Source organism: Corvus cornix, chromosome 1A, assembly GCF_000738735.6.
Source record: "Corvus cornix cornix isolate S_Up_H32 chromosome 1A, ASM73873v5, whole genome shotgun sequence".
Classification (NCBI taxonomy): domain Eukaryota; kingdom Metazoa; phylum Chordata; class Aves; order Passeriformes; family Corvidae; genus Corvus; species Corvus cornix.
Window position 1 is genome coordinate 21,432,636 of NC_047057.1, and position 27,884 is coordinate 21,460,519.

Here is a 27,884-nt window from a genome sequence, read left to right on the forward strand (position 1 = left end):
TATGCAAACCATGACACCCAGGTTCCTCAGATTTTGGAATTTGCTACTTTTCTTGATAGTCATGTCTGTTGTCAAGCTAAAAAAGACAAACTCATATATTGCTTTCTGTCTGAATATAGCTTCCAGCTATGTCATTTTGTCTTTCTCTGTTGGATTAAAAACTCTTCTGTGATAGGTGCTTTAAAAGTATGTGTATCTTGTGATTATATCACCTTATAAGCTTTGCTTGATGAACTAAATGGAATGCTTAAAGCTTTGATTCAAACAAAATTTCTCATCACTCTCAACACCCATGTTCATGTTCTCAGACCCTTGTGTGCATCCTCACATATTACTGAATACTCCTTTAATATGCAAACACTGATATATCTGAAATCCCAGCAGAAATACTGCCATTTATTTATGTTACCTTCATACTTTCTTAAGAGCTACTTTTTGTACTGTCAGCAAATTTTTAATCCACATTTCTGCTGTAGCAGTATTGAGTAGAGCCCATTATTTCTAGCTTTATCAGATCCCTTTAAAAAATACATTACTTCTATCAGTTAATTTTTCTTAAAAAAAAAATTGTATATCTATTAAAGACTAATCCTTTCTTTGCTGTCCTGCCTGCACCCATGACCTCCTTCTGTGAGTTGACAGCAGGATGTTTTAATAAATATTGTATAACACTACAGAGAGCAGCACAGGGTAAAAATGCCTGTTTCCTCCCCATCTGTTGACAGCACAGGATCACACGTCATTTCTGCTACAGCAGTTTCCTTCTATGTCCTGGCCTAATTCCAGGCTGTAGGATATTATCTTCAATTAGAGCAGCTCCAGGTTGGCCTTTGGCCAGGGGTTTATGAGCCTCATAAGAAACAGAAAGTTCAACACTGGGCTGCAGCTGATAACAGCTGATGTAGGCTGGGTTGGCTTCCCTCACTCTTCCTCAGATTATTGCCTGAATTAACTGTATTTTTTTTTTCGTCATGGGTTATTGCTTTCTTTACTCCTAACACAAGACCACTATGTATTTTTGTCCACAGCCCTGTTCTCTACAATGATCTCAGCTGGAGTCATTGTGAGATCTCCTGAATCAACAAGTTTTTTGCTTCCTTATAGCACAATCAGATTTGCAGTTTTATAAGCAGGTAGATGTTGTATATGCAATTGTATTACAACTTGGATAAATAGGCTTTGAAAGATGTTTATCTCAAAATTTGATAATAATTGAAAAGCTTCTGTTTGGAATGGCATCGTGTGTGTGTCCTGATAATAGTCTGACTGATGGTAGGATGTTATGTGTGTCCCAAGCCATTAACCACCATTAATTTTGAGAATGGTGTTTTGCATCAGGAATACTAAGTTTTGTGAGAAAAATTGCACCCCCTACTTCAACAAGTGTAAGTGTGAAGTCCTGCACCTGGGGAGGAACAATCCCTGCAGGAAGGGAACTGCAGGATCACCTTTACAATGTTTAAAACTACGTGGGAGGGAGCAAAGAGGAAAGAGTCAGGCTCCTAGTGAAGCCTCAGTAGCAGGATGAGAGACAATGGGCACAAAATGAAACTTACGAGATCCCTCCCGAACATCAGGAAATGTTTTTTACCTGTGATGGTGACCCAGAGAGGTCATGGATTTTCCACCCTTGAGATATTAAAAAAACTGTCTGAACATAGTCCTGGGCAGCTGGCTCTGTGTGACTCTGCCTGAGCAGAGGGTGTTGGACCAGATAACCTCCTGAGGCCCCTTTCAAACTCAACCATTACATGAAAATGCAGCAGCCTAGAGGAAAGTGACAGCATGAAGTGTTTCTGTATCTAGATTTTGCTTTCCTTCAAAACTTCTAGCAAGTCTTAAAAGAATGTAGGATAGGATCTGAGAGGAAAATATTTTCTATCCCTAGACCTGGTGCATCTGGTCCTAGGCTAAAGGTAATATATAGGCAGAATCCTCTGCCTTAGGAAACCATAAAAATATAGTAACTTTCTTTCAAAATGTATTTTCTATACAGGCAAACACTAGGAAGCAAGAGACAGAAAATATTAGAGAATCCCTTCAACTTCTTTGACATCTTCATTTTGTGACAGTGCTAGCTAAAATTATGCTGGTTTTGGTGTAAACCAGCTATGCATATTGTGCTTCTTTTTTTTTTTAATTTCACCTAACAACGCAAAGGACTCCATCAGAGTTTGAAGCATACAACAGAGAATTTTTTTTCCTTTCAGTGAAAAGTTCTGGTTCAGTATAAAACATTAAGCTGCTGGGAAGATCCGATGGGAAGTTATTATTGGACCTACTGTAGCTGAATATTTAGAAAAACATATGGTCTGAGGCTGAGAGAACAAATATATTGGTGTATTGGTTCAGAAAAATCTTACAGAAGAACTTGCAGAAAACAGAAAAAAATGACAAGGTTAAGAAAATGTTTGCTTAGCTTTCTTCAGTAAAATTTCTATTCATTTTAATGACCATCTTGACTGAAATGAGACAGACTGGGATATGTCACCAGCTAACATTGTGTAACAGATTGGATGTGTTAAAATGGCCTTAACAGCTCAGCTTTGCACCTTGCCTGATCTTGGGGCTACTCTTTACAAGTTAGAAGGATATTGAAGCAGTTTAAGAAACAGTAGTGCAAACAGTTCTTAGGCACTGGAAATGACCAAAACAAACATGACCTTTGTGACTGTGACCCTAGTAATAACAGCCATAGGAAGATGATAATAAAGCTCTGCTGCCTTTCCTCAGCTACAAAAGCATCACCCTTTGTGGGTATGCACTGTGCTTTTTAAGGCCTCTTAAACTGAATCTATTGCAGAGCATAATTTAATTTAAATTATTAAATTTATGACTGAACTGTGAAAACTAGTTTATTAAGCATCAGCTACTCCAAAAAATCCCCCTTCCCCCAGCTTATTTCTGTGTGGCAAAATAACACATGCTTACTCAAGATGTTTATTTATGAGTTTATAGGGTCTGCACCAAATATTTCTATAGATGTGAGGAGCTCACCTTGACTGTTTGCCAGGTGCCCACCCAGCCACTTTCTCACTGCCTCTCCTCAACAGGACAGAGGAGAAAATAAGGTCAAAAAGTTTGTGGGTCAGGATAATGATAGGGATAACTGATTGCTTATTAGTTACCATCATGGGCAAACCTGATATGGGAAAAATTATTTTAATTACCAATTAAAAATAGAGTTGGATGGTGAGAAACAAAGACAAAAACTAAAACCCTTTTCCCCCATCCTCTTTTTTCCCGGGCTCAATTTGACTCCTTCATTCCTTACTCCTCTACCTCTTTCCACGACACCTAGTGGTGCAACGGATGGGGAATAGAGGGTTATGGTCAGTCCACAGCAGGTCTTCTCTGCTAATCTGTCTTTCTCCTCTCTCCTCCCTCCTTCTCCTGACTATATATATTTATATGGTTTTTTCTTGTTAACTTCTCCTTAGGTATAAAGGCTATATTACGGATTCAACAGCTGCCTTAGTGATAGGCCTCCTGTTCTTTATTATTCCAGCAAAAACATTGTCTAGGACGTCAAATGGAGAAAACAGTTGAGTATATTTTGATGTAGATTTTACAACAGTAAGGTATCCAAGATGCTACTGTAAATGTAACTTACTGCATTGTTTAGAGGAAAGTTGTTAAATACTAATGCTAAAGTCTTAGTAGAGGATATAAACCACTGGGATATAAAGCATCCCTGGCCTGGAAATCAGTGCCAACAATTATGCAACATGAGCAGCAGGAGCTAGTGCTGGGCAGGAAGCTGCTACCTGCAGCCCACGGACACCAATGGAAACCACCTTTCCACTGACTGCAATGGGCTTTGAAATGGGACTGCATGGAGCAGGGCTAGGCTTATGTTTTGAAAATGTTACTGCTTAATTATAGTACCCTATAAAATTCAAAACTACATGAATTCATTGTCATGTAATTTTTCCTCTTCAAAATGGAATTTTTGTTTAAAGTATACCTCTGGCTTGTCCTCTTTATGTATTCAGCTGTGCTGCTGAAAAAAATGGGATCTAGGGGTTCACAGAGAAAGCAAGGTCAGAACCTAAATGAGTCTAAGTGAAACATCTAAGTGAAACAGCATTTGCTCAGTAATCTGTTTGAATAGAGAAGTTTTATTGAGTAAATTAAACTTATTGCTATTCTACAGCTGTCTTCCACATAGGGAAGGAGGGGAAAGGGGCCAATGCTCCACTGGTAGAAACTGTCGCAGCTCTAATGTCCCCAAGCCATGACAGTTTTCCCCAGCTAAAGGTCTGCCCCAGGAAGTGCAGGTTGTTTCTGTCAGAGACTTTGTTCCTGTTACAATGAGGTTTTTGTCTTTGAATTTTTCCCAAGTACTTCCTCAGGGAGATTATTTCAAGAGCTTGTCAATATGTTTTTAAATGTTGGTTGGGGGGCTGTATCTTTTTCTTATTTAATTTTTTTTCTCATTTAATTTTTTTTTTCTCTAGCTGTTTTTGGTTACATGCCACTGATTACTTGGAAGGAATTTCAGTCATGCATGCCCTGGGAAATAGCTATTCTTGTTGGTGGCGGGTTTGCGCTGGCAGACGGCTGCGAGGTAATGCAATTTATAGAAGATACTGAACAAATAGCATGACCCAATCAGGAGCAATTCAGACATGCAGTGAATTCACAGCTATTCTCTTGTTTTAGCAAGTTATTCTGTAGCAATATTGAACTGGATAAATGAGACAAATATTCAAGCTGTTCAGAAAGCAGGTTTAGAGAAAAAGAAGTTCCCTATGTCTTCCAAGATTATGCACAATGATGACTCCTGTTTCTTATTTAATTTAAATCTGATGGGGGCAGGAGTTGTGAAGACACACTGTTTCCAAAGCCTCAGAGTTAATGTCACTAAGATAATTCCCATGTGGAATTACTGATGGCTACTCCAATAAATCAAGCAGGTTTGGACCTAGACTCTGGTTATGAAGCCTAATATACTCATATTACCATTCTCTGATTAAGACTCCTCTAACCATCTCAGAGATGCAAATATAAATAAATGGAATATAGTTTGCATGGGCTCCTATAGGGCACCATTGAATTACAAAAATGGTCTTAAAAACATTTGGTAGGAATATGGAAAATATTTCTGATTTTTCTCTTTTACAAAAATACTTCACAATTAGCAGATGAGTAAAGTCCTGTTATACACCATTTGCTAAATATTCCTTTCAGTGACTTGCTAAAAAAAATCATGTTCTCACATTCCTCATGCAGGTTTCAAAACTTTCTGAGTGGGTAGCAAGTAAATTGACCCCTCTAGGATCATTACCCTTGTGGCTGATTATCCTGATATCCTGCCTTATTGTCACTTCAGTAACAGAAGTTGCCAGCAATCCAGCTACCATTACAATCTTTTTGCCCATACTGTCTCCTTTGGTGAGTATAACAAGCTTATTTTTAATCAGAATCTATTCTATCATCCATATAATAATGCAGCAGCTAAAAGAAGGAGTTTTAAAAAGTCTCAATAAAATACTTCATGCAGGTTTTTTGCTGTCCTCTATTGTGCATTGGATACTTGGTTGCTTTAGGTATTTCTAACGAGAGATGCTGAAAATTTAGTAAAATTACATAAAAGTTCATTTCATTATTTAAACCCAGACAGCAATCAAGCTCCACGCTCACTCAATCCCGCACCAGTGGGGTCTTGAACAGAATTAGAAAGAGAAAAGCTAGAAAACTCATGGGTTGAGATAAAGACAATTTAACAAGGAAGGCAAAAGCCCCACGTGTAAGCAAAGCTAAACAAGTAATTAATTCACTGCTTCCCATGGGCAGGCTGGTGTTCAGTCATCTCCAGGAGAGCAGGGCCACATCACATGTAACAGTTACTTGAGGTAAGAAATGCCACCACTCCAAACTCCCCCCACTTTATATACATATATATATACTTTATATATATGAGCATGTTGCTATATGGTATGGATCTTGATCTGTTGGGGTCACCTGTCCTGACTGTGACTCCTACCAGTTTCACCCCAGCCTCCTCATCAGCATGGCAGTGACAAAAGTAGAAAGGGGTTTTTCTCTGTGTAAGTACTGCTCAGCCAGAAGAAAAACATCCCTATACTGTCAACACTGTGTTCAGCACAAATCCAAAACATACAAACCACTGTGAAGAAAATTATCTCAGAAAAATCTAGTACAGTTCAACATGTGAAAATTGATGCTGTTATTACTATTTGTGAATATTTGAAGCTCTTAAAAGGACAGTTCTCTTAGGGCTTCTTCAGGACTGCATCTTCAGCAAAAATGGTTAACATTGCAGGTTGTCACAAAGAGGAGAGAGGGCTAATAGATGTGCTTTGTATGTACTTCTCATTTCTTCTGTCCTTAGATCAATCCTGTCCTTTCTTATCATCTTTATCAAAACATCTGATTCTTTCTTCTTCAAAACTTACTGATTGTCTTCTAGCCTGTAAATTTTCCTATTGGCCAGCCTTGACATATACTAATGTATTTTCTCTTTCTTTCAAAGAAATTTTACCCCTCTTTTCACATAATTACAGAATCATTTAGGTTGGAAAAGATTTCTGAGATCATCATATCCAACCTTTGCCAACTAAACCATGACACTAAGTGCTCTGTCTAGTTGTTTTTTGGACACTTCCACAGATGATGACTCCACCACCACCATGGGCAGTCCATTCCAATGTTTAACAACCCTTTCACTAAATAAATTCTTCCTGATGTCCAGGAACTTTATGACCTGAATGACATTACCTAATGACCTGAACCTCCCTTGGTGCAGCTGGAGGCCATTTCCTCTTGTCCTATCACTAGTTGTCTGGGAGAAGAGACCAACCCCCACCAGCCTCCTTTCAGGGAGTTGTAGAGAGTGATAAGGTCTCCCCTGAGCCTCCTTTCTCCAGGCTGAACACCCCCAGCCCCTTCAGCTGCTCCTCATAAGGACTTGTGCTTCAGACCCTTCCCCTGATCCATTTCCCTTCTCTGGACATGCTCCAGCACCTCCATGTCTTTCTTGTAGTGAGGGGCCCAGAACTGGACAAAGCACTCAAAGTGTGGCCACAACAGTGTTAAGTACAGAGGGACAATCACTGTCCTGGCCAAATCATTGCTGATCCAGGCCAGTATGTCATTGGCCTTCTTGGTCACCTGGGCACACGCTGGCTCATGTTCAGCTGCTGTTGACCAGCACCACCAGGTCCTTTTCCAGTGGGCATCTTTGCAGCCAGTCTGCCCTCAGCCTCTGGTGCTGCCTGGCATTGTTGTGACCCAAGGGCAGGACCTGGCATTTGGTCTTGTTGAACCTTATCCATCCAGCCTGTCCAGATCCCTCAGCAGAGCCTTCCTACTCCCCAGGAGATCAACACTCCCACCCAACGTAGTGTTATTCGCAACTTTACTGAGGGTACGCTCAATCCCTTCATCTGAATCATCAATAATGTATTATATACAAATTCAATGCTTTTGCTTTTTGTGCCTGTTTAATATTCTTAAAAAATGAGTTACAGGAAAAGGTGATTGCTCATTGTTTAAAATGGCAGTTCTATTTATGTTTCACCTGTGTTAATACAAGAAGTTTGTATTTCTGTATTTAATTTGGCAAATGTATCCCTTGACAGCTGTATTCTCTTTCATTTTTTGGTAGGCCGAAGCCATTCATGTGAACCCACTTTTCATTTTGATACCTGCTACCTTGTGTACTTCCTTTGCATTCCTGCTTCCTGTAGCAAACCCAGCCAATGCCATTGTATTTTCATATGGTCATTTAAATATTATGGACATGGTGAGTTTTAAGCAAAAGTCCTAAAGGGGATATTTGGCATTTAAAAAACTTTCTTCCATGTCTTGATGCATGTTTCTGCTTTCTTTTTCCTCTTCTTCAGGTGAAAGCTGGCTTGGGCATTAACATCATCGGAGTTGCTGTAGTTATGCTTGCAATCATGACATGGATTGTGCCTATATTTGATCTCTATACTTACCCAAGTTGGGCACCCAACATTCCATCTACAAATGGCACTGGGCTGTAAAAAAAAAAATTGTTTCTTTTTTTTCTCATATGTGGTGAGTCACTTAAAATGCTTTTTAGTCACCACAACGATAAGGATCTACATTACTATAAATGCTGTATTTCACAGTCCCAGAGACTGATGATCCAGTCTGAGAGTCTAATCAGGAAGAGTGCTAGACTTTTTAAAGATCATAGTTAGATCAGGTTTCTAATCTACTTCAGCTAGTCTGAATTTTTATATCTTCATGTTATGAAGGAAAAAGAAAAAAGTGCATAGGCATTATCACTGACAACTTTTCCCCATTCTCAGGGTAGCAGAACAATGAAATTTAGATTTTATTATTTCAAATACAAATCCTTGTTATTACTTATTTGGGGGTTGTCAGAGAGAATATTGGTTTTCTGTTTTCTAGATTCAAACTGTTTGAGACAGTGTTGATCACAAACAAAAGATCAGGCAGGGGACTGTCTTGAACCCATAGTTTACAGACCTGTCAAAAATGTACAAAAAAATGGAGAAGAGCAGAATGACCACTTACACAGCACTTTATCTATTAAGCACCTTGTAACCTGGAAGGAGAATGCGTACTTAAGCACATGTTTAGTCTACGTCCTCCCAGGACCTCACTAAAATATGTTGTTGCTCTTGTAAAAAAAATATATATATATTTCTCTGGATATACATACATTGATAGATCTGAGTTGATCTGTACAAATGGAGACTAAATTATCATCATACCTCTCTGCCAAAAGTAGAGATATATCCCCTTGAGGAATGAAACCGTAAGACAGTGCTGAAGATTTAACAGTCAATCTGTCAATCAAGTGCATCTTCACCAGGAGGCTCATGATCTCTGCAGGACAGGTGGCAGTTTAAGGTGACTAGACTGTGTTAATATTGTAATGTTCTAAACACAAAACAGTGCAATGTGGTCAGAATGTAAGTTGGAGTTCAAAGATATCTTCAAATAATTATGTTCTATTTGTTTGTTACACATTTTTCACCATGAAGACTACAGCCTTACCTGTTGTGAAGATCCACGATAATTTGTAAAGAGCATGTAATTAGTCGTCTGAATGAAAGCTGCATGTATTTAAACTGCATCATGCCTTGGGACATCTGTATGATAGTTGTAAACATCAATTTGTCTTTTAAAGATAGTGTCCGTTTTTCTTAAAAACAACAACAACCAAAAAATGCTTTTGTTTTTTCATTAATGGTTTACATTTATTTTAGGTAGTGCATGTTTAGAGATGTCAGTCATGACTTCTGTAATGCCAGAGCGCAGTGTATAGCACTGTTGTAGATGTAGTTTGTTTCCTGTAGCTATTAGTTGCAGGTTCAGCTGCAGTGAATTATTAAAGAAGCACTTTTTCTTAATGAATGGTTCTCTGTAAGTATTAGTGTAAGTATTGGTGCATGACACCATGCTTTTAAGCTGGATGGAGGCTGCTATCACAATTTTTTATACAGTGGCAAAATAGGGCTATGACCATCACTGGGGCAATCAGGAGCTGCCAGTATACAAATAATGTTAACTGAACCCCTGCAGTAATGGTTATCATTACAGGTACACAACACTTCGCTAAATGAAGTCAGGTACCAGAGGGAAATTCTTATACAAGTAACTAATCCAAGATACAAATTTTGGATTATATCATATGGTATTTTCCCAGAAGCATGTGCAGTGCAGGAGCTCATGGCTTTTTCAGGCCTTTGGTCCTGCAGGGATAGAGAGGAAGACCAGCAGAGTGCTCTTACTTTAAGGTATTACCTTCCAATTCTGTCAATAATTTCCCGATTATTCAAGGACAGTGGAAACAGTGAATCACAGTATTTCAAGTGGAAGGGATCTCAGAAGTATCCAATCTTGCTCAAAGCAAGGTTATTACTCTATTCAGACCAGGTTGCTCAGGGATTTGTCTAGTCATCTTGAAGCTCTCCAACATGAAACCCAACATGCACAATTTCCATGATTAATATTCTCCAGTGCTTTACTGTCCTTATGGCAAAATATTTTTTCTTTAAACAAATGAGCAAACATATTAATTTTAGGTTAACAGACTTATTATTTTCCTTTTAGTTGGGATTTTTTTTACTTTTTCGTGAACCATGAAAGAGGGAAGACAGTCCTCTTTGTGGCCTTATGTGGTCTCCCACTGGATGTGATATTTTCAATCTCCACAGGTCTGCTCTGCAAAGCCTTATAATCATGTGGCAACTGTTGTTCAGCCAAAGGAAATCTGTTAACTGCTTCTGAGCTGCCCCCGAGTTTTATTAATGTTCACAATACAGAATTGGCTGTTGTAACCTCAGCCTTGAAAATGACAATGAGGTCTACAGGGGTCCATGAATGCACTTGTCCATTAAATCAGCCTTTGACACCAGTATTCTCTCTTCAAGTCGCATATCTTCATGGAAGAAAATAACCATTTTTCACCATTTAAGAGAATGCGTCAGAAGCTGCCGACCATAACAAGTGATACAGTTATCAGTAAAGCTGAAGCTGTTTGTGCCAGTTGATTTTCAGCTGTTCATTTTCTTTACTTTCCAGCTTATTCATAAAATCATAGATAATATGACAACTAAGGCCTCGTCATATCTGAACCCTCACAGACCACAGAATTTCCCTAAACTATTTTTTCAGGGCAGAAATTATGGTTAAGTATCTTAGTAAACAAGAAAAAAGAGTCAATTGTTTAATGAAGGATGCATTTTCAAAAACTATTTTCACTAAAATTGGCATATGCGATGGATAAGACACAAAGAGAGAAGGGAGAGATTTGTTGAGTAAAGTTGATCATCTCTTGGACCTTGTGTTTTTACAATGTGTTGAAATGAAACACAGAATTAAACATAAATTCACTTTCAGTGATCAGCATCTTGTGTCATAATGCACCAAATTAGTGACAAAAGTAAATGATTAAGCATGATGTTTTTGGAGACCCTATTTACGAAGAAAGCCAGTTGTGAATAATCAAGTGGTAGTACTGGGAAAGTAGGGTCTCACCAGGATTTTTAACTTGTTTTGCCAGAAGATTAGGGAATGGGTCAGACGCAATGTTTGAGATTATTTGTTATTATTACTAATTTATTTTAAAGCTTTTAGGAACATTTTAAGTAAAAATTAACAACTCTGCAGTGCAGGGATTAATATTGATATTATATTCCTCACCTGAGAGTGTTCAAATGGAGGAAAAAGAATTTCAGAGTGTGGTGATCTGTGTACCCAACGAGTGGATTTAGCTCTGACTGCAGGCGTGGATCACCATGCTGATCACCAGCAGAAACACACTCTTCATATGTTGCTATTATATTCCTTGCTTTGACCAGAATTTGTATTAGGACAAATGGTGGAAATGCACCTGTAATTATTTTAAGAGTTGATTAATATATGATGACATTAACTATTTGTAAATTGCTTTGTTCATAATTTCCATATAAAAGGTGGGGTTTTTTCTTTGAAGCAGATGAATCTAATTCGTTTACTGTAATAGTACATGAGTAATATTTATGACTTTCTATTTATTTGTGGTCCCATTCCTGATGAATTAAAAAGAGCTTTTTCCCTATACTTCACTGGGGATATGTGCCAGGTCTTTGTTCTCCTTTTCTATGGTCATGCTATATTTAATGTATTTTCACTTTGTTTTGGAAGATGTTCATTTAGATTACCAGAAACCACAAACCAGGTGTACCCTGGAAAAGTCTTCTTGACTTTTCTATTTTACAATCAGGTAGCCAGCTCAGTCTTGCACCATAAATCCCCTTATGTACTTTTAAAATTAAATTACTGTGTTTGTTTACTGTCAGGGTCTAGCTTGTTTAAAATCAACCAGCCTATAGCTCAAGGGCTCACTGAGGAGCAGTGTAGCACAGCACCTCAGGAAGAGTGTAGCAAAAAAAATCCTGGATCTTACAATTCTTTGATTAGGTGTAGATATCAAACCACCTCGCATATGAATAAAAACAACAAAAATACTCTTGTATATTATGTGCAGCTGCTGGCAGGACTGGAAGGCTTCTCGTGACCCCTTAGATGTCTAGCAGTCTAGTCCTGCCCCCTCTCCTGACCCGCCCTTGGCAGCCCACAGCAGGATGCCACTAGTTCTGATGGTGACACCCTGCTGCCCCAGAGCACCTGAGGATATTGCCCAGCGGTCAGGCCTCCACATATATTAGATCACTTTGCAGCTATTAGTTAGAAATTATAACTTCAGTTATCAGTTTAGTTCTCTGTCTCTGCAAAGTTCATTTGATGATTTATGGTTTTAACAATCACTTGAACTGAACTCTTGTCAGTGTTATTCCTTAACGCTTTTGCCTTTTGTTTCTGGCAGCTGATATATGTTATTTTACCTGCACAACGTTCAATTTCTGCACAACTTTCCTTTACAATAAAAATCTACTATTTTAAAAATAAATATTTTCTGAATGCTGTACAGTCCAACATGTATTAGTGATAAACTAACAAGAGCTAAAATTGTGATCTGCAAAGAAAAGCTATTTGTCAATAAAAGTGCCTGAGATTTCTTAAACTGTTTTTATTGTTATATCTCAACACTTGATACACATGGCAGAGAAAATTACCTTTTGAGAATAATTTAAATTTTCTGGATATTGAAAAAGTCCACTTTTTAAGTAATTTTAAAAGCAGAAAAAGATCTTTTAGCTTTGAAAAGCAGTTATAGTAAAAAATCTGTCCTCCGCCCTGTTCCTGTACAAACACAGAATAAATATATCACAGTCTCAAACTGTTTCAGGATTAATCAGAAATTAGACAATCAGAAAGCAATGCATATACCTATGCAAAATAGCTCTTTACTGCCTGGTTTCTGATTCAGGAATAATCATTTTAGGTCAGGATGCTGGAGCATACCCATGAAGATAGCTGGAAGAGTAATTTCCAAGCATTTCATTTGGTCATCTTTCAGTGGAGGGCATCAGATTCTGCTGTGTTCAGTTGTAGCAAATGTGGAAACTTGAGTGCAAATTTCAGATTGCTGACCTAAGCTTGAAAAGTATCTGTACAAGATGTAGGATAAAAGGTACCACAAGAAGTTTAAAAACCTAGCTGATACACCCAAACCATCCAAAATAAAATTCTAGTTAAAAGCATGGGCCTCAAACTCTTGTTCTCAGGCATCAATTCAAGAATGTTGCAGGGCATTTTTGTGCATCTTGCTTCCTTCCCTTAGAGATTTCCATTTTCATCCTCTAACATCCTCTAACAACACAGGAAGCATGAAAACTTCTTTTGTGATCCTTCCTCAAATGCTGACTAATTTGAACCCACAGCTTTTACATCTCAAGAGAGACCAGTGTTACCTGTTTAAGCCTTCTTCTGACAGACCTTGAAGCCAACAGAGGAAAATTCCTGAGCCCCAAAAAGAGAGCTTTATGCAAATAGCCTGGGCCATGAGCTGTGAGGGGAAGTTCTGAGTCTGGCAGCTGGGACCACAGTCACACCTGTGCTGTCTCACATTGGTACCCCCTCCAAGGCACAGGGAGAGACTTTCACCCTGAGAAGCTGAGGATAAGAATGTTTTGCTGTAGCTGGATTATGGTCTCATACCCCACAGAGAGATACAGGCACATGACATTCATAGATACCTAAATTAGGAATCAATTTGAAAAATCTGAGAGAGTAATTTAATATTTCCAGGACTAAGCAGACAGGCAGATTGACAAATTTTTCTTTGATTATAGCTCTTTAGGTAAGTAATCATGAAAAAAAATAATTCAAAGCCTATGCTAAAATACAGACAGTTGGTTTTTCAGGCCAGATGTTTTCTTTAAAAACAAAGTCTTTTTATTATATTTAAACCAATATAATTCGACAGAGTTAGAGGCTCAACCTTTACAGTACACAGAGCATCATCGAGGCAAGTTGTTCTTCATCCTGAACATTGTAATTCATGTTATATGATGTCCATTTTCACCTGTGCTTATCATGAATGTAGATAGCAAAGCAAGCATATGTACTAAATCTACAAAACATTAGCATCCCAGGCTAAGTCTGGAATAACTAAGTCACAATAATTTGATAGTTTTCACTTCTTGGCTCAGCAGAAGTAAACAATGTTAAAGTCTCTTGTTTTTTATAGCACTTGATTGAATGCATAACAAATGGGAAAGGTATTTTCAAATGGGAAAAGCATTTTCTTCTCTCCTAGATGATTTCTCTGAACAACTGTCCCCTTACGTTATCTTGAAAAGCTCTGCCTCTTACTGCAAAGAAATAAAAAGAAGAAAAGAGAGAGGAAAAGAAAATAAATGAGAAGAGCAAGGGAGCAGGGAAGAAGGAGAGGAAGGAAGAGAGAGAAAGAGAGAGAGGGAGAGAGAGAGAGAGAAAGAAAGAAGCTAACCTACAATCTTCAGTTCTGAGTCTCACCTTTCAAAACTGGTAATGATCAGTGTACAAGACTGACAACTTCTCCTGACATTCTCCATGGATTTGAAAAGTTCAGTTTGCATAATATAGAAAACCATGTGGTGGCTAGTTCTTTCTTTAGATGCTATTATAATGCATCAGAGGAGAAGGAAATGGATGGCATAGATAGTACTATAATTTTCCCTGTTCTCACTGTGAAAGCAGATGGAGTTTTGCACCTATTAAGAACAATTCTTCAATTTCAATAAGCCTTTAACCCTTTCCTAGTTACACTGCATATTTTCAGTGTAACAATTACTGAATACATGGCTTAGGCAGTATCTCGTGGGTGACATTTTTGAACACCACTCTTGAAATTCTTAGGTGTGGAGTCCTCTTCATGTAATAGTGGAATATGACTAAAGCCTTATAACTAAAGCTGAACTTCTAGTGCCCTTTTGCAGCCACTTACCCTCTTACTCTCAAGTTGTATTGCACTTACAGTATGATTTTACAGACCACAAGGGGGAAAATAGATTGTGTTATACATGATGTCGACAAGGTCAATGAAGGTTATTATATGAAGCTGCCAGGAGCTTAGGACTTTTCTGCTTCTGCTACACAGCTGTCATTGGACTACATCACAGGAAACCTAAATCTCCTCCTAGCTAATCCAAGATGGAAACTTCCATCTGCTCTGATTCCCTTCAAAGGCAGAAAACTACAGTAGTAGACAGCTGAACTTGGTCCACCCAAACAGGTCTTGTGTCTATAATGCTCCCTCAAACTATGTCACAGCCAAAGGCAGATAAATGTTAGTTGGACCCTAATCCAACCTCTTCCCATGTATTCTACCTTGCATTGTCACCTGGGAGCACAGCTCCTGGGATTGCTCTCGAGGTTGTCTTCTGACAGTAGATACCCATACAAGAACCTTACAGTCCAAGGAGGCATCCTCAGCTAGGTTCAGCTTCTACAACAACCTCCAGAATGCATATCCCCATAGCACATCTTGGGTCTTCTTCCTTGTCCACATCTGGGAAATGTCAAGCTATCTCTGATTTGATGCCACTGAGCTGTTTTCCTGAAAAGTAAATAGGGTTAGCAGAAAAGCAAAAAATACTAAAAGAAAACAATAATGCTAGTTACTGCTAGCTACTGTACTGTGCAGGGCCCTAGTAAAATTGTGAGGGTTATTTTAGCCTAGCAAAGCAAACAAAAGTAAAAAACCTTTTCAGAGACTGGTGACAGACAACATTAATGGAAGGTTTGAGCTATTTAGCAGTGGATCAGAGCTATAGAAAATCCCGCTCATTTTACTCTTAAGAATAGCTGCAGTCCCTAGCAGTGTGATTACCCAAGGTTGTGAGCCACATCCTGCTGAAATCCATTTGTAAATAAAATCCATGCATAAATAAAATGACATCACTTGATTATTGGTTGCAAATTAAATAGAACTGTTTCCCAAGATATGTGCTCCCCTATGATAAAATGATGACTCTCAGCAGGACCAAGCAATAAATTTCCAGCATTATATTGGCTTCCGTCTTAATTGTGAAAGTAACTAAATATCAGTTGGAATGTGGAAGTGGTGTGGGCAATTTTTCATATTTTCCTGTGGCTACTAATACCTCAAAGCTTAGCAATAGCAAAATGTTTTTGTAGGTACTTACTACTAAAATAAATAGTCTTTGTAATTTTGATTATAGCCAAGACAGTAAGGAACTTGTATTAACAATACTTGTAAATGCAAAAAGCACGGCAAAATAATTAAACATTTTGAATTTGGTTAACATATTAGCATTTGCAGGTGATAATGTAGCTTTTAATTTCTGGAGATACTATTCCATCTAGAAAAAAAAAAAAACTAGTGAGAAAAGAGAACTCCACTCAGATGAATGCCAAGTTCATCTACAGGAGTTTCAAGAAAGTAGACTCTGGTAGCAGAGAAAGTTGTATAATACAGATTCCAATCCATGACATATAATTTAAATTTTTCTCACATGAATTAGCCATGTCTCAACTGGAACCAGAGGACATGGTGACCAATTGATCAGTTCTCCCTGTAAAGGTTTATGTTGTGTCTGTTTTTAAGACGTTGAGGTGCTATTCTGTCACTTACTCAGACTTTAGCTCTCTAGACTGAAACAACTAACACGTTTCTGTAAGTTCCTGAGCATAATTCCTGAGTCATGGGTAGATAAGCACTGAGACAACTTATACTTCACCCACTACATGAGTCTGATAAGTTGTACTGCTCATGTAATTATCTGTATATAGCAGCAGTATTTCCTTTGTGAAGTTCAGTATCCTGAGTTCCCAGATGCCCGGAAAAATTGACAAAATTAGGTATGGAAAAGGTAATGTATGTTTTAAGCAAAGTGTAAATATTTAACTGACAAAGGAATGCTTTCACTGGCATGTCTGGCTAGTGGGTTCTTCATCATTAGACAGTTTTCCATTTCTAAATCATCTGAGTATTTTATAATAATAAAATAATCATTATTTTTTAAACTTTTGTTTGTTTGTTTGTTTGTGCTTTTCTGGACAGTTTGTGGTATATTCACATACCTTGTGAACCCAGGTGCCCACAGAGGTGGGGACCTCTGTGGGTTCAATCTTATATAGGCAGGTATTCCTGATAAATCTAGATAAAGCCCCATCAGCTCTGAGTTCGGTAACACACACTCCTTTTCTCCTTTTCTTCATCCCAAAATGAAGGTTGTGTAATTTTTTAATTACTTTTAGAGAAGCATCTTTCTCTGCTTATGAACCACTACAAACCTTGGACTTTTTCAGTCCTACTGCTGTCCAGGTAAAAAGTCCTTAACTTCGTGAAGTTAACTTCACTGGAATCCTTCATGAGGAACCTTCCTGAAATCTTTATCCTCACCAAGTTCATCAAGGTCAAGAGCAAGGTGCTGCACCTGGATTGGAGCAAACCCCAATATCAATACAGAGCAGGGGATTTAGAGCAAGCTTGCTGACAAAGGGCAATGGTTTTAATTGAAGGAGGGGAGATTGAGATTTAGATTGGATATAAGGAAGAAAGACTTTATGAAGAGGGTGGTGAGGCACTGGAACAGGTTGCCCACAGAAGCTGTGGATGTCCCATCCCTGAAAATGTTCAAGACCAGGCTGGATGGGACTTTGATCGTATTTCAGAATATTTACTCAATTTAGCAATACAGTTTTGAATTCTAAATCTGTCTTTGGAGACTCTAGATTTTATTATATCATTCCCTTCCATGTTATCTAAATCACAGGTTAAACTAATGCGACAGGAACCCAGAACCAAAATTTTCTCCAAGGTAACCTAGTAGATGTATGCGCACTACATATATGCCTCCACTGTTTTTGTCAAATGACACTTGTTTTTCAAGCACAGATTTTGAACACCCTTTATATGTGTTATACCAACACTATGTAATTTTCTTGTAGGTCATATCACTCTAAATTAATTCGGAGAATGCAGTGAAACAAAAGCCTTACTAAACCTAAGATTTATTTTACTTTTATTCCTTCTTCATCTACTAAACCAGTCTTGTTGTGTAGTCAGAGAAGGCATTGCTTGTCCTGGCATGACTGGCTTTTGACAAACTAGTGTTGGCTGTTTCTTACCAAGTTACTGTCCTCTAAATATTTAAAATTGGTTATTTAATTGCTAAAATAGCATTCTCTGTATCTAAGTGAGTTTGACACATTTGTTTGTTCTTTACTCATGTCAGACCTTGCTGTGTGCCATCTTCTCACAAAGAAGTGATGATTATTTAGAAATTGTTTCATGTAAATTCCTGAAGTATTCAAGAGGGAAAATTCAATCAATTATCCCTGGTCTGAGTACATGGTACCTATCCAAATGTCCTTCACCTGTTCTTTTACTATTCTGGATTGCTTCCCATACCCTTAACAATTTCCATTTATTGAGCATTTGGTTGCAACTGACCTTTTATATGAAAATTGAAACAGAAGTAAAAGGTCAGAAGATTTTGTCTTCTTGGTGACGTAATGAATTACACCTCTTACCCCATAAGCTATGGCCTAGACTTTATATTCCTTCAAATTCATTTGTTAAACAATATTCTGTTGTATCTTTTATGTTCTTGACTACTTAAAATGCATTTTGAATACTGGCTGTGGAGGATTCTGGAAAGACAAGAACCAATAAGCAGCTACCAGTAAGCAGTCCTAGTTCACGGCTTCTGCTCAGCTTGCTGTCTTCGTGCGTGTCAGGCAGCAGAAATGTGTCCATTATCAGATAACTAAACTTCAGCACCCTGTAATTGCAAAAAGCATGGGAGCTCAGACGTTGTGCCCTTTATGAGTCTGTTCCACAGATGTGCACAAAAATGGAATGGGTGTGATTTGTCACTAATTTTTCAAGGCAGACAGAAGGTGCCTACATTCAATTCAGCTGAGAAAAAATAAATTATTCTCTGGATTACTTCATGTTTAATATTTTACATTAAGCTCTATGCTTTTGTTTTTACTTCAAATATGGCAGCCACATGTAATAAGCTATGGCTTTTCTTTATCTAATTTCTTTCTTATTGGGCCACCCATGATAAAGGAATCTTGCTAAAATGGAAATAGAAGAAACCTTATCAGTGTAAAGAGACACATAAATGGGCTTTTTGTCACTTCATGTTTTTCTGCTTCAGGATGTACCTTATTGAGCTAAATATTCAGGAGCACGTTGGAAGTTCTTTAAATATCTGAGCAGAAAATTGAAGGCATCTACATAGGACGTAATGGAGTAGCAGTTTTGTCTCTTTTATTTCTGAGAAGTGTCTGTATGTATCCAGGCTTTGCTGACTTCACAGCACCTTGCTGAAGTGCCTCCAAGAAGCAAACAATGGCATCTAAATTATTTAAGGAAACATTCACAGCACCATAATGAGTACTAACCTATCTCAAGAATAAAGGTCAGTAAATCTATCAGGGTCCTTGAGCTTTGCCTTGCTGATATTTCCTATTCCTCTAACTAATTTCCTTATTATTTTTAAGAAAGGTAATAGAATTTGACCTTGAATTTATTAATGGCCTATGCCATTAATTAGACCACAGGTAGCAGTTAGAAAAACACAAGAAAGATAATACTAAATAATCATACACAGACTTTCTCTAGTTTCAGTTTTAATTGGCATTGCCTCAGCTAATTACAGTTAAGTGAAGCTAATATGCAACATTACATACTCAGCTATAAATATATTTGCATCAGAGGCTTTCCATGGATCTATGAAAAAATAATAACTGATATTCATGTAGCCACCTAATAATCACCACTCAACTCTCACTAGGAAAGAGTTTGTGTATAGAATTTGAGTGTAGTGTCTAAGAGAGGACCATAAGATAGAGGCCATGGGCTTCTCTTCACTGCTGCCTCATTCTAACTAGTAGCTCAACCTTCGTGCACTTTTTTTACCAGTACTATTGAAGATTATGGAATAAAAACACCCTCACATTCTTCTAGGAGATTGCTGACTTTCAAAAGAAGTTGCTCAATAAAATCCAAGATAGAATTAATCTTTTTATTGGAACAAGGTGAAAAACCCAGAGAAAATGCATGGTGTGTTGAAATTTTCACCATATTCTTTTGTTAAACTATGCATACTCAAGTTGAAGATGACGTCATAATACTGCATATTTCCCAGCGTATCAATAGCAAAGTCAAATAAGGTTAATTGTTTCCCAGACTGAGAAATAGTTGTAGGTGAGAGAGCCTCTTCTTGGGACAGTAGAGCCCAGTGAAAATAGACATGATCCTTAGAACTCACAGTTTAAAGCTAAAGAAGTTAAAGAAAACCTCAAACAGTTGAAGAAAACATCAAATTCTTTTCATCATCTAAACCAAGGAACTTTGTAAGCTTCCCTAATGGATGTCTTTCCCAGCTCATTCAGTTTCCAGCTACTTTTTACAAAAACAATCTTCTCCTCTGTTTCGTCACTCTCTTTTTATCCAGAAAGAAGTGTTCGAGCACATGCACAAAGAGGTGGCAAATGTCTAGAGAGCCCTCAGGAGACTGGATTAGGTTTTGGCTGAACTGGTACAGATGTTCACAAAACACCAGGAATGTTCTGTTGTACAGAAATGCCACATAGTGAATAAATCCCAAATTTCCAATAGCCCTAACAGCTGTTTGGTCAACGTTGCTTTTCCTTTGCCAGCTGGCATCACGGCAAATCCCCCACACAGACAGGAGTGCTAGTATGCAGAGATCAAAAGAAAGAGTTATGACTTATTTAAGACCCTGTCTTCTTGAAACATCCATTGAAGACACAGCAGCAAGAGAACCTGGCCATTGTAAAAATAAATATCTAAAAGGGTCTAATATGCAGCAGACTAAGACACATACCTGTTTATTCACAGAATATAATTTAATTTAATAGTCACATTTTGTGACAAGTCACTGTCTTTTTACCATGGGAAGAATTACTGCTTCCTGGGAATTTAAGATTGTGCTATTTGTTAGTCACTAAATAGAAGTACAATTTATGTGACTTATAGAACTTAAAGCCTAATGGTGACTTCAGACCCAACAATATGTCTTGTCTGCCCTTAAAGACTCTAGGCATATAAATTTTCCCTTTAATATATTTAACACAAACAATTCTTGCCATCCATGGACTGGATGCTGGTTGGAAAGATCATGGCTCTTTCATTGTTCTCTGTTCACCTAAGGGAAGATATTCTAAAATGTGAATTTTCCTGGGATGAATTAAAATGTTGTGGTAGAGTGCATTCTTGTTATCCTAGTCATTTGGGTTGAAGCTGGATGAGAAAAGTATTCTTTCACTTCATAAAAGGTAAGGGAAAAAATGTATCTGCTGGAATTTATGGTAAGCAAATGACAAATGTGAAAATCTAATAAAGTGTTCCTAACAAGATGGAAGAACTAAAGATATATTCACAGACAGCATCTCCAGGAATCCTATTCTGAAAAATTATGGCAATGAAAAATTTCCGTAACAGAAGTGCACATTAGAACTCCCTTTTGTTCTGTTGTCTTTATCAAATACATATTCAAAAGTGAATTATTATCCAAATGTTAGACTGTAGAGAGCAAAACAATTTTGCTATCTGTTTAGCACTGAAAAAAAAGGGGAAAACAGTATAATCTATGTATATCTTCAATACATATTGGTAAAATGATATGTTTGAATAAACTTCATACAGGTGTCTTTGAGAAGCAGCAGGATAGTATTTGTTGCAAAGCTTGTCAAACTGCTTATCGCTGTCTTGTTCCACTACGCTGCTGGGTATTCTGGCTTGAAACCAGGACACCATGTCCTTAAAATTACCAATGTGTAAGTGCTTTGCTGGATAGTGGCCAATTACACCAGGCAAGATAAGGTCCATTGACCTTTTAATGTTGCATTTGTATAGATAAAATTTAAAGATAACATCAGCTGGATATACCCAAGAGTATCTTAATTCGTCCATCATATTTGGGAACCTACCCAAGTGTTTTTTTCTTTCTCTCTGTTATGAATAGATTTACTCTGAACACCATGATATTTATTTATTTAAATTCCACCTGTCCTGTAGGGGATCCAGCTGTCTGACAGGATCAGTGCTTTAAAAATAACAAGCCTAGATATCTGCAAAAATAGATATTCTCTTTCAGTAGTAGTGATGATATTTTTAAGCTCCAAGACCATCTAACTGAGGGGTTTTTTTGGGTTGTTTTCTGCTTTCCTTCATGGCCATGGAGAGTGCAGTTACATAAATGAGTGGAAAAATGAGGTAATACTTTTTCAAAACTTATCTAAAATCTCTAAAATTATGCCAGAGGCAATTATTTTCCTGTTTTCCCTTTTCTTTGACTCTCTATCCCTCATGTGTCTTCAGATTTTTTTTTTGGCTTGGCCAACCTCTGAGCTGCTTGCATGCTTCATGCAAACAATACACTAAACCAAAATTAACCCAAACTGATATTTAAATGTTTAATGACCTGGATCCAGAGGCACATATGAGTTTCTGCTACATAACCCCCAAAACAATGCATTTCATGGTAGGGAGCTTGAGAGATAAATTTTAAATAAACAGGGGAGTTTGGGTAATATCATGGACTATCCTTGAAAAGGATGTTCTGGTAGAGTCAAATTCGAGGAAAGGATGATACCAGAATTGGAATAGAAGCAAATAGTTCTTCCACATTTAATTTAAATTTTATAAATTTAAAAATCAAGATTGCTTTTCCATTAGAAAAGTTCAAAAGACCATTAATGTTTGCCAAGGAGTATTTTCCTTAAAAGTTCATTAATACTTGTGATATCCCTTAAAGAAAAAAATAATGTACACAGACAATTGGAATGCCATCTCCAAGTCCTGCTGATGTCCATCAGCAGTGATGCATTCAACAGGACAGCCTTCCTGCTCCCAGGCTTCCTGAGACTCCTAATGTGGCCTTGGAGAGATCACTCAGCTTTTGCATGGGCAGGAGGAAACACTCTCCATGAGCTGCTACCAACGACACATAATAAATGAACAGATATGTGAGTACATGTTTAGACCGTTGCAGTGTAACCACACTGGTGTTACAGAGGTCCACCTGACCTTTCTATCACAAATAAATTAATCAAGAACAGCTCAACCATATAAAAATGTTATCCCTGCCATGCAGCCAGGAACCATGCTGTCTGCAATACAGTGATCAGTCGAATCAGTTTTGTTGAAAATTAAAACTGCCTGAAGGCAGCTTTATTTCATCTTAATAACTTTTTAATGTCTTCATATAAAAAGATAGAAAAATTATAGAGAGAGACTATAGGCATGCTACTGGTTTTAACTGAATTTATTTAAAGCAGTTTTGTAGCATCATTTGGACATTGGCCCCTTATTTACATGTACAAAGTAAATAATTCACCTTTAAATCCAGAGCTGCTGATCAAAGGAAATTAAAATCTGAGGTTCACCAAGTTAAAGTACAGGCTTAAGTAGGAGCTGAGACATTTAAAATTCTGGTATTGAAATAGAGTGATACTTTTCTTGGCATGAAAGTCTTTGCCCTATGTTTTAGCCATCTACAGTAGAGGTCTTTGAATTAATCCTCTTCCCTGGAGCTCCTTCCTAGTTGCAAGGGAGAGAGAGAGAGATGCCCCTAGAAAAAGAGTCATTTGACTTAGCAGCTATCCTACAAAGCACAGCTTCTGCCCTCTGAAATGACTCCTTCTAGAGGCAAGGGAGAGAGATCCACTAGAGGATGCTTTGTACAAGATGTTTAACAGTAAAATTCCTAAAAGTTTAGCCTACTTCCAACTATTTCCTCAAGCTATTTATCAAAAACCTCCACAAAACATCAACTGGTTAAACCTGGTGACAAATGTCAGGGTTCCCCCCAGCTGCTGGCAGGTGCAGAGGATGGCTGTGCAGTGCAGACCCTCAATACTATCAGATATGGCTGTGGTCTGGAAGCAAAACTAATACCTCTAGACTTACTGGTTATTGCCTTCTCCATTTTTTTGCTCTGAAGGAATGCCGCACATATGCTCCTAGGAATGCCACAGTGGTACAGTGATACAGAGCTTATTACTGGGTCTTTATTAATCCCATTTAGAAATTCCTTTAGGGCATTTTGTACCTTAAGACAGGTAGAAGAAGCAACTGACAGTCAGTAAACTATGGCAATTTTCAGGGAGTCTGTGACTCCTGAAGTGATCATTGTCAGTTGGTTTAAATTACAGAAATCTTCAGGCTATTCTGTCAGTATCTGGATTTCTTGGGTTATGAGAAAAAAATCAAGGCTATTTTCTCCTCTGCTCAGCAAAAGAAAAGGAAAATTTGTCCCTGTAGGTTAGGTTAAGACAAGGGAAAAAAAGGAATAAAACCAAAACAACTTTCTCATTAATTTTGTTCATATGAGAAAGACATCAAAATCCTAATTAATGATGTTAGAATCTTTTAGATGTGGTCTCCAGGGCTGTGGAGAAACAGAAGAGACAGAGATGTGTATGGCCTCAAACAATTCACACCAAGGTCTCAGCTTGCTCTGAACACTATCCCACCAATCCTGATTCACAAAGACAGTCCAACAAAGGAATCCGAAAGTTGTTACTGATTTTTCAGTGTTTCGTCTCAAGTTTTTAACCCATAGGAGGGCTATAACATTACTGAGAACATGAAGACATGGTGGGATGACTCCTACGATTGTAGTGTTGGAATGGAAGGATACAGCTATTTAGGAAGGACAGGCAGGGGTAGTAAGCAGCTGGAGGGCCTTGAGCTTCACGTGGGAATAGAAGAGATGATTGAGAGTTTGTGAGTGACGATTAAAGGGAGAGCAGGGACAGGTGACATTGTAGGGGAGTCTGCTACAGGCTGTGGGCTGCCCGACCAGGAAGGCTGAGTGGATGAGGCCCTCTATGGACAGGTAGGAGTGGCCCCACACCCACAAGCCCTGGTCCCCATGGGGGACTTAAACAATAATTGTTGAAGGGAGAACACAGCAGGACATAACTTATCCTTTTCCAAGTGACAGAAGAGCCTACAAGGAGAGGTGCTATGCTGGACCTTGTTCTCACCAACACGGAGGGAGCGGCTGGTGGGGAATGTGAAGATCAAGGGCAGACTGGGCTGCAGTGACCAAAATAGCAGATAGCAGAGGTCCATCCTAAGATACTTGGGAGAGCAGGGAGTGTGCACAGCAAGGTCCCTACCCTGGACTTTAGGAGAGCAGACTTTTGCCTCTGAAGGGATCTCCTTGGCAGAGTAGCATGGGATAAAACCCTGGAGGGATGAAGGGTCCAAGAAAACTGGCTGATATTCAAGGATCACCTCCTCCAAATTCAGGAATGATGCATCCCAGCAAAGAGGAAATTGGGTAGAAATGCCAGCAGGCCTACATAGACAGTGATCTCCTGATCAAACTCAAACACCAAAAGGAAGCCTACAGAGGGTTGAAGGAAGATCAGGCAGCCTGGGAGGAATAAAGAGAAACTGTCCAAGCAGCTAGGGATCAGATTAAGTTAAAGCCCTTACAGAATTAAAACAGATCATGGATGACAAGGGCAACAAGAAAAGCTTCTATAGGCACATTGGTGGTTAAGGGAAGACTAGGGAAAATACAGGTCCTGTCCGGAAGGAAATGGGAAACAGGGTTACCTGGGATACAGAAGAGGCTGAAATACTGAGAGTTTTTGCTACAGTCTTCACTGGCAAATGCTCCAGCCATGCTGCCCAAGTCACAGAAGGTAAAAGAAGGGACTGGGAAAATTAAGAACCTTCCACTGTGTACGAAGATCAAATCTGAGACCATCTAAGGAATCTGAAGGCATGCAAGTCCATGAGACCTGATGAGATGCCTCCATGAGTCTTGAGAGAATGGACAGAGAAAGTGGCTAAGCTACTATCCATCACATTTGAGAAGCTGCGGCATCTCAGTATAGAAAGAGGGCTTATGAGAAACATGAAGAGAAACTTTTTACCAAGATCTGTAGTGACAGGACAAGGGGCAACACTTTTATCCTGAAGGAGGTAGATTTAGATTAAACATAAGGAAGAAATTGTTCACTGTGAGGGTGATGATGCATTGTACCAGGCTGCCAGGAGAAGTTGTGCATGTCTGTGGTGGCCAATTAACCCCCTAATTCTGTATGTTCCCCCTGTTCCCCCCCCTAGCCTTGGCCACTCCCTCAGTTTCTCCCTATTTGCTCCTGTACCCCAACCCTGCCCAGGGACCACCCCTGGGCCCCTGACAAAACCATCCTGCACTCAGAACATGCTGTCTCTCTACCTCTGAACATCATGGGGACAAGATGTGATTAAAGCCATCTCAAACCCTCATGAGAGACCCTTCTCTACCTCCTTTACCACCACTGCATTGTAACGCTGCTGGCTGCCCGAGCCAGATCGCGGGGCTGTCCGAAATGGACTCCGGGATGCGATCAATCGCACGGCCCTAGGAAACAATCGCTGAGCTTTCAGGGAGCAGCAGCCTGCTAGGCAGAGTCCAGTGGTTACAACACGTGTCCCATCCCTGGAAGCATTCAAAACCAGTTTGGATGGGGACCAGGGCAACCTGAACTAGTGGGTGACATCCCTGCCCACGGCAGGGGGATTGGAACTACATGACATTTAATTTGCCTTCCAATTCAAACCATTCTATGATTCTATGACAAGGATCCCATGAAATTATATTTATAAAAATTAAAAATAAATGTTTGAAATATTTTTTGATTCTGTCACCTGACTTCATTGTATTCTGTAATATTCTCCCAGCAATTTATTTAGCCATAAGCATAAACTATGAACCTGCTCACTGAAGAGCTCTTAATAAGTGCAAGTGACAGAAAGATAGAAGGACTCAGATTATCTGACCAGTTCTTTTCTCCACAGAACATGTAATTCTAATTTTAAGTCATACCATACTTTTTGGATTTGTTTTTCCTTCACAATTTATTTTTAATCCCAGCTCTTTCAGCTTGATCTGTACAGATATAAAACAAGGCAGATGCATGAGCTTCCTCCTTATTATTCCTTAGCATTCCATTTGAATCTTTCCTAGTGTAGAAAGTAAGAGCCAACAATGAAATTTCAATGCAGGATTTCACAGCACTCCTTTGGAAAGATGATTAATAACGGTTGTTGAAAGTACAGGATATGAATCAGCCTCTATGTCCTAATGATTGGCTCTGTAAGAAAAAGAAAAAATCACCGCACCAGGGGGAAAAAGTGTTTATAAAATTATTTAAAGCAATCTACTTGCTGACTTACTTAGTTAGGTAATCACTACAGCTATGGTCTAAGGAAAGAAAGATTTCTGGCCCAGTTTAAAAATATGAATTGATATCTCAGAACATGACTTCTGAACAGAAAAAAAAAGATTTTGTCTTTGATTTATCTTAGATCAATAGTGAGTCTCTGACTAAACACTGCAAAATAGGTATTATTGGGCATACTGTGATACAGCAATTTGTGCTTGCTTTTCCTTTGGTAATAGGTCTTATCTAGAAAAAAGTTGGGATGAACATATTCAATTAGCTTTCTAAAATACAGTGTCATTATTTAATTCTCCTACCTTTATATCCATGGACGTTTTCCCAGTCATTTTTAGTTACTGCCTCCTGTGGGCTTGTGTAGCAGACATGCTGACTCCTTAATTAAAATTGCATGCCAGGAAGTAAGTAACTGCCAGCTGAACGCTTGCCTCCTACTGCTGCATTCTGTCAGCTCGGGGATGGTTTTCTTTCTCCTCCCCTCTTACTATTTTTTTAAAGAAATGTCAATTTCTGTTTCTGAAAGTAAATTTGTGGAAGTCTTGAAATGCACTTAATCTGGTGTTCAAATCTAGAAAATGTTGTTATTTTTTGTGTAGAAGAAAAACACAAGCACATTAAAAGGACGAAGTCAGTTTGATAAGTCTGAATAACCCACAGACCATGCACTTAATACAGTCATAAAAAAATTGATGGACAAATCAGAGTGGCTTATGCTGCAGGTTAGTTCCCATCTGGGGACATACCTGTAGAACACTCATGGAATTAACTAAGAAACTTCCTCAGACATTTCTGTT

General features: G+C 38.5%; 1 protein-coding gene and 1 long non-coding RNA gene across 2 annotated transcripts in view; one reads left to right on the forward strand and one right to left on the reverse strand.

Moving 5' to 3' along the window:
- Positions 1-12,535, forward strand: part of SLC13A1 (solute carrier family 13 member 1) — a 49,229-nt gene extending 36,694 nt beyond the window's left edge. The window contains exons 12-16 of the mRNA XM_010395504.4: positions 3,441-3,544; positions 4,461-4,570; positions 5,236-5,397; positions 7,634-7,771; positions 7,872-12,535. Coding sequence (XP_010393806.1) covers positions 3,441-3,544; positions 4,461-4,570; positions 5,236-5,397; positions 7,634-7,771; positions 7,872-8,015 — 658 coding nt within the window. The 3' untranslated portion in view covers positions 8,016-12,535. The remainder of the gene's footprint in view (positions 1-3,440; positions 3,545-4,460; positions 4,571-5,235; positions 5,398-7,633; positions 7,772-7,871) is intronic.
- A 97-nt stretch (positions 12,536-12,632) lies between these two features.
- On the reverse strand, positions 12,633-27,490 carry LOC104686815. Its single transcript, XR_751406.4, has 3 exons — positions 27,390-27,490; positions 17,155-17,297; positions 12,633-15,454 (listed from the first exon to the last, which is right to left on the reverse strand). It is a non-coding gene; the product is annotated as an uncharacterized LOC104686815 (long non-coding RNA).
- Positions 27,491-27,884: the final 394 nt, after the last annotated feature.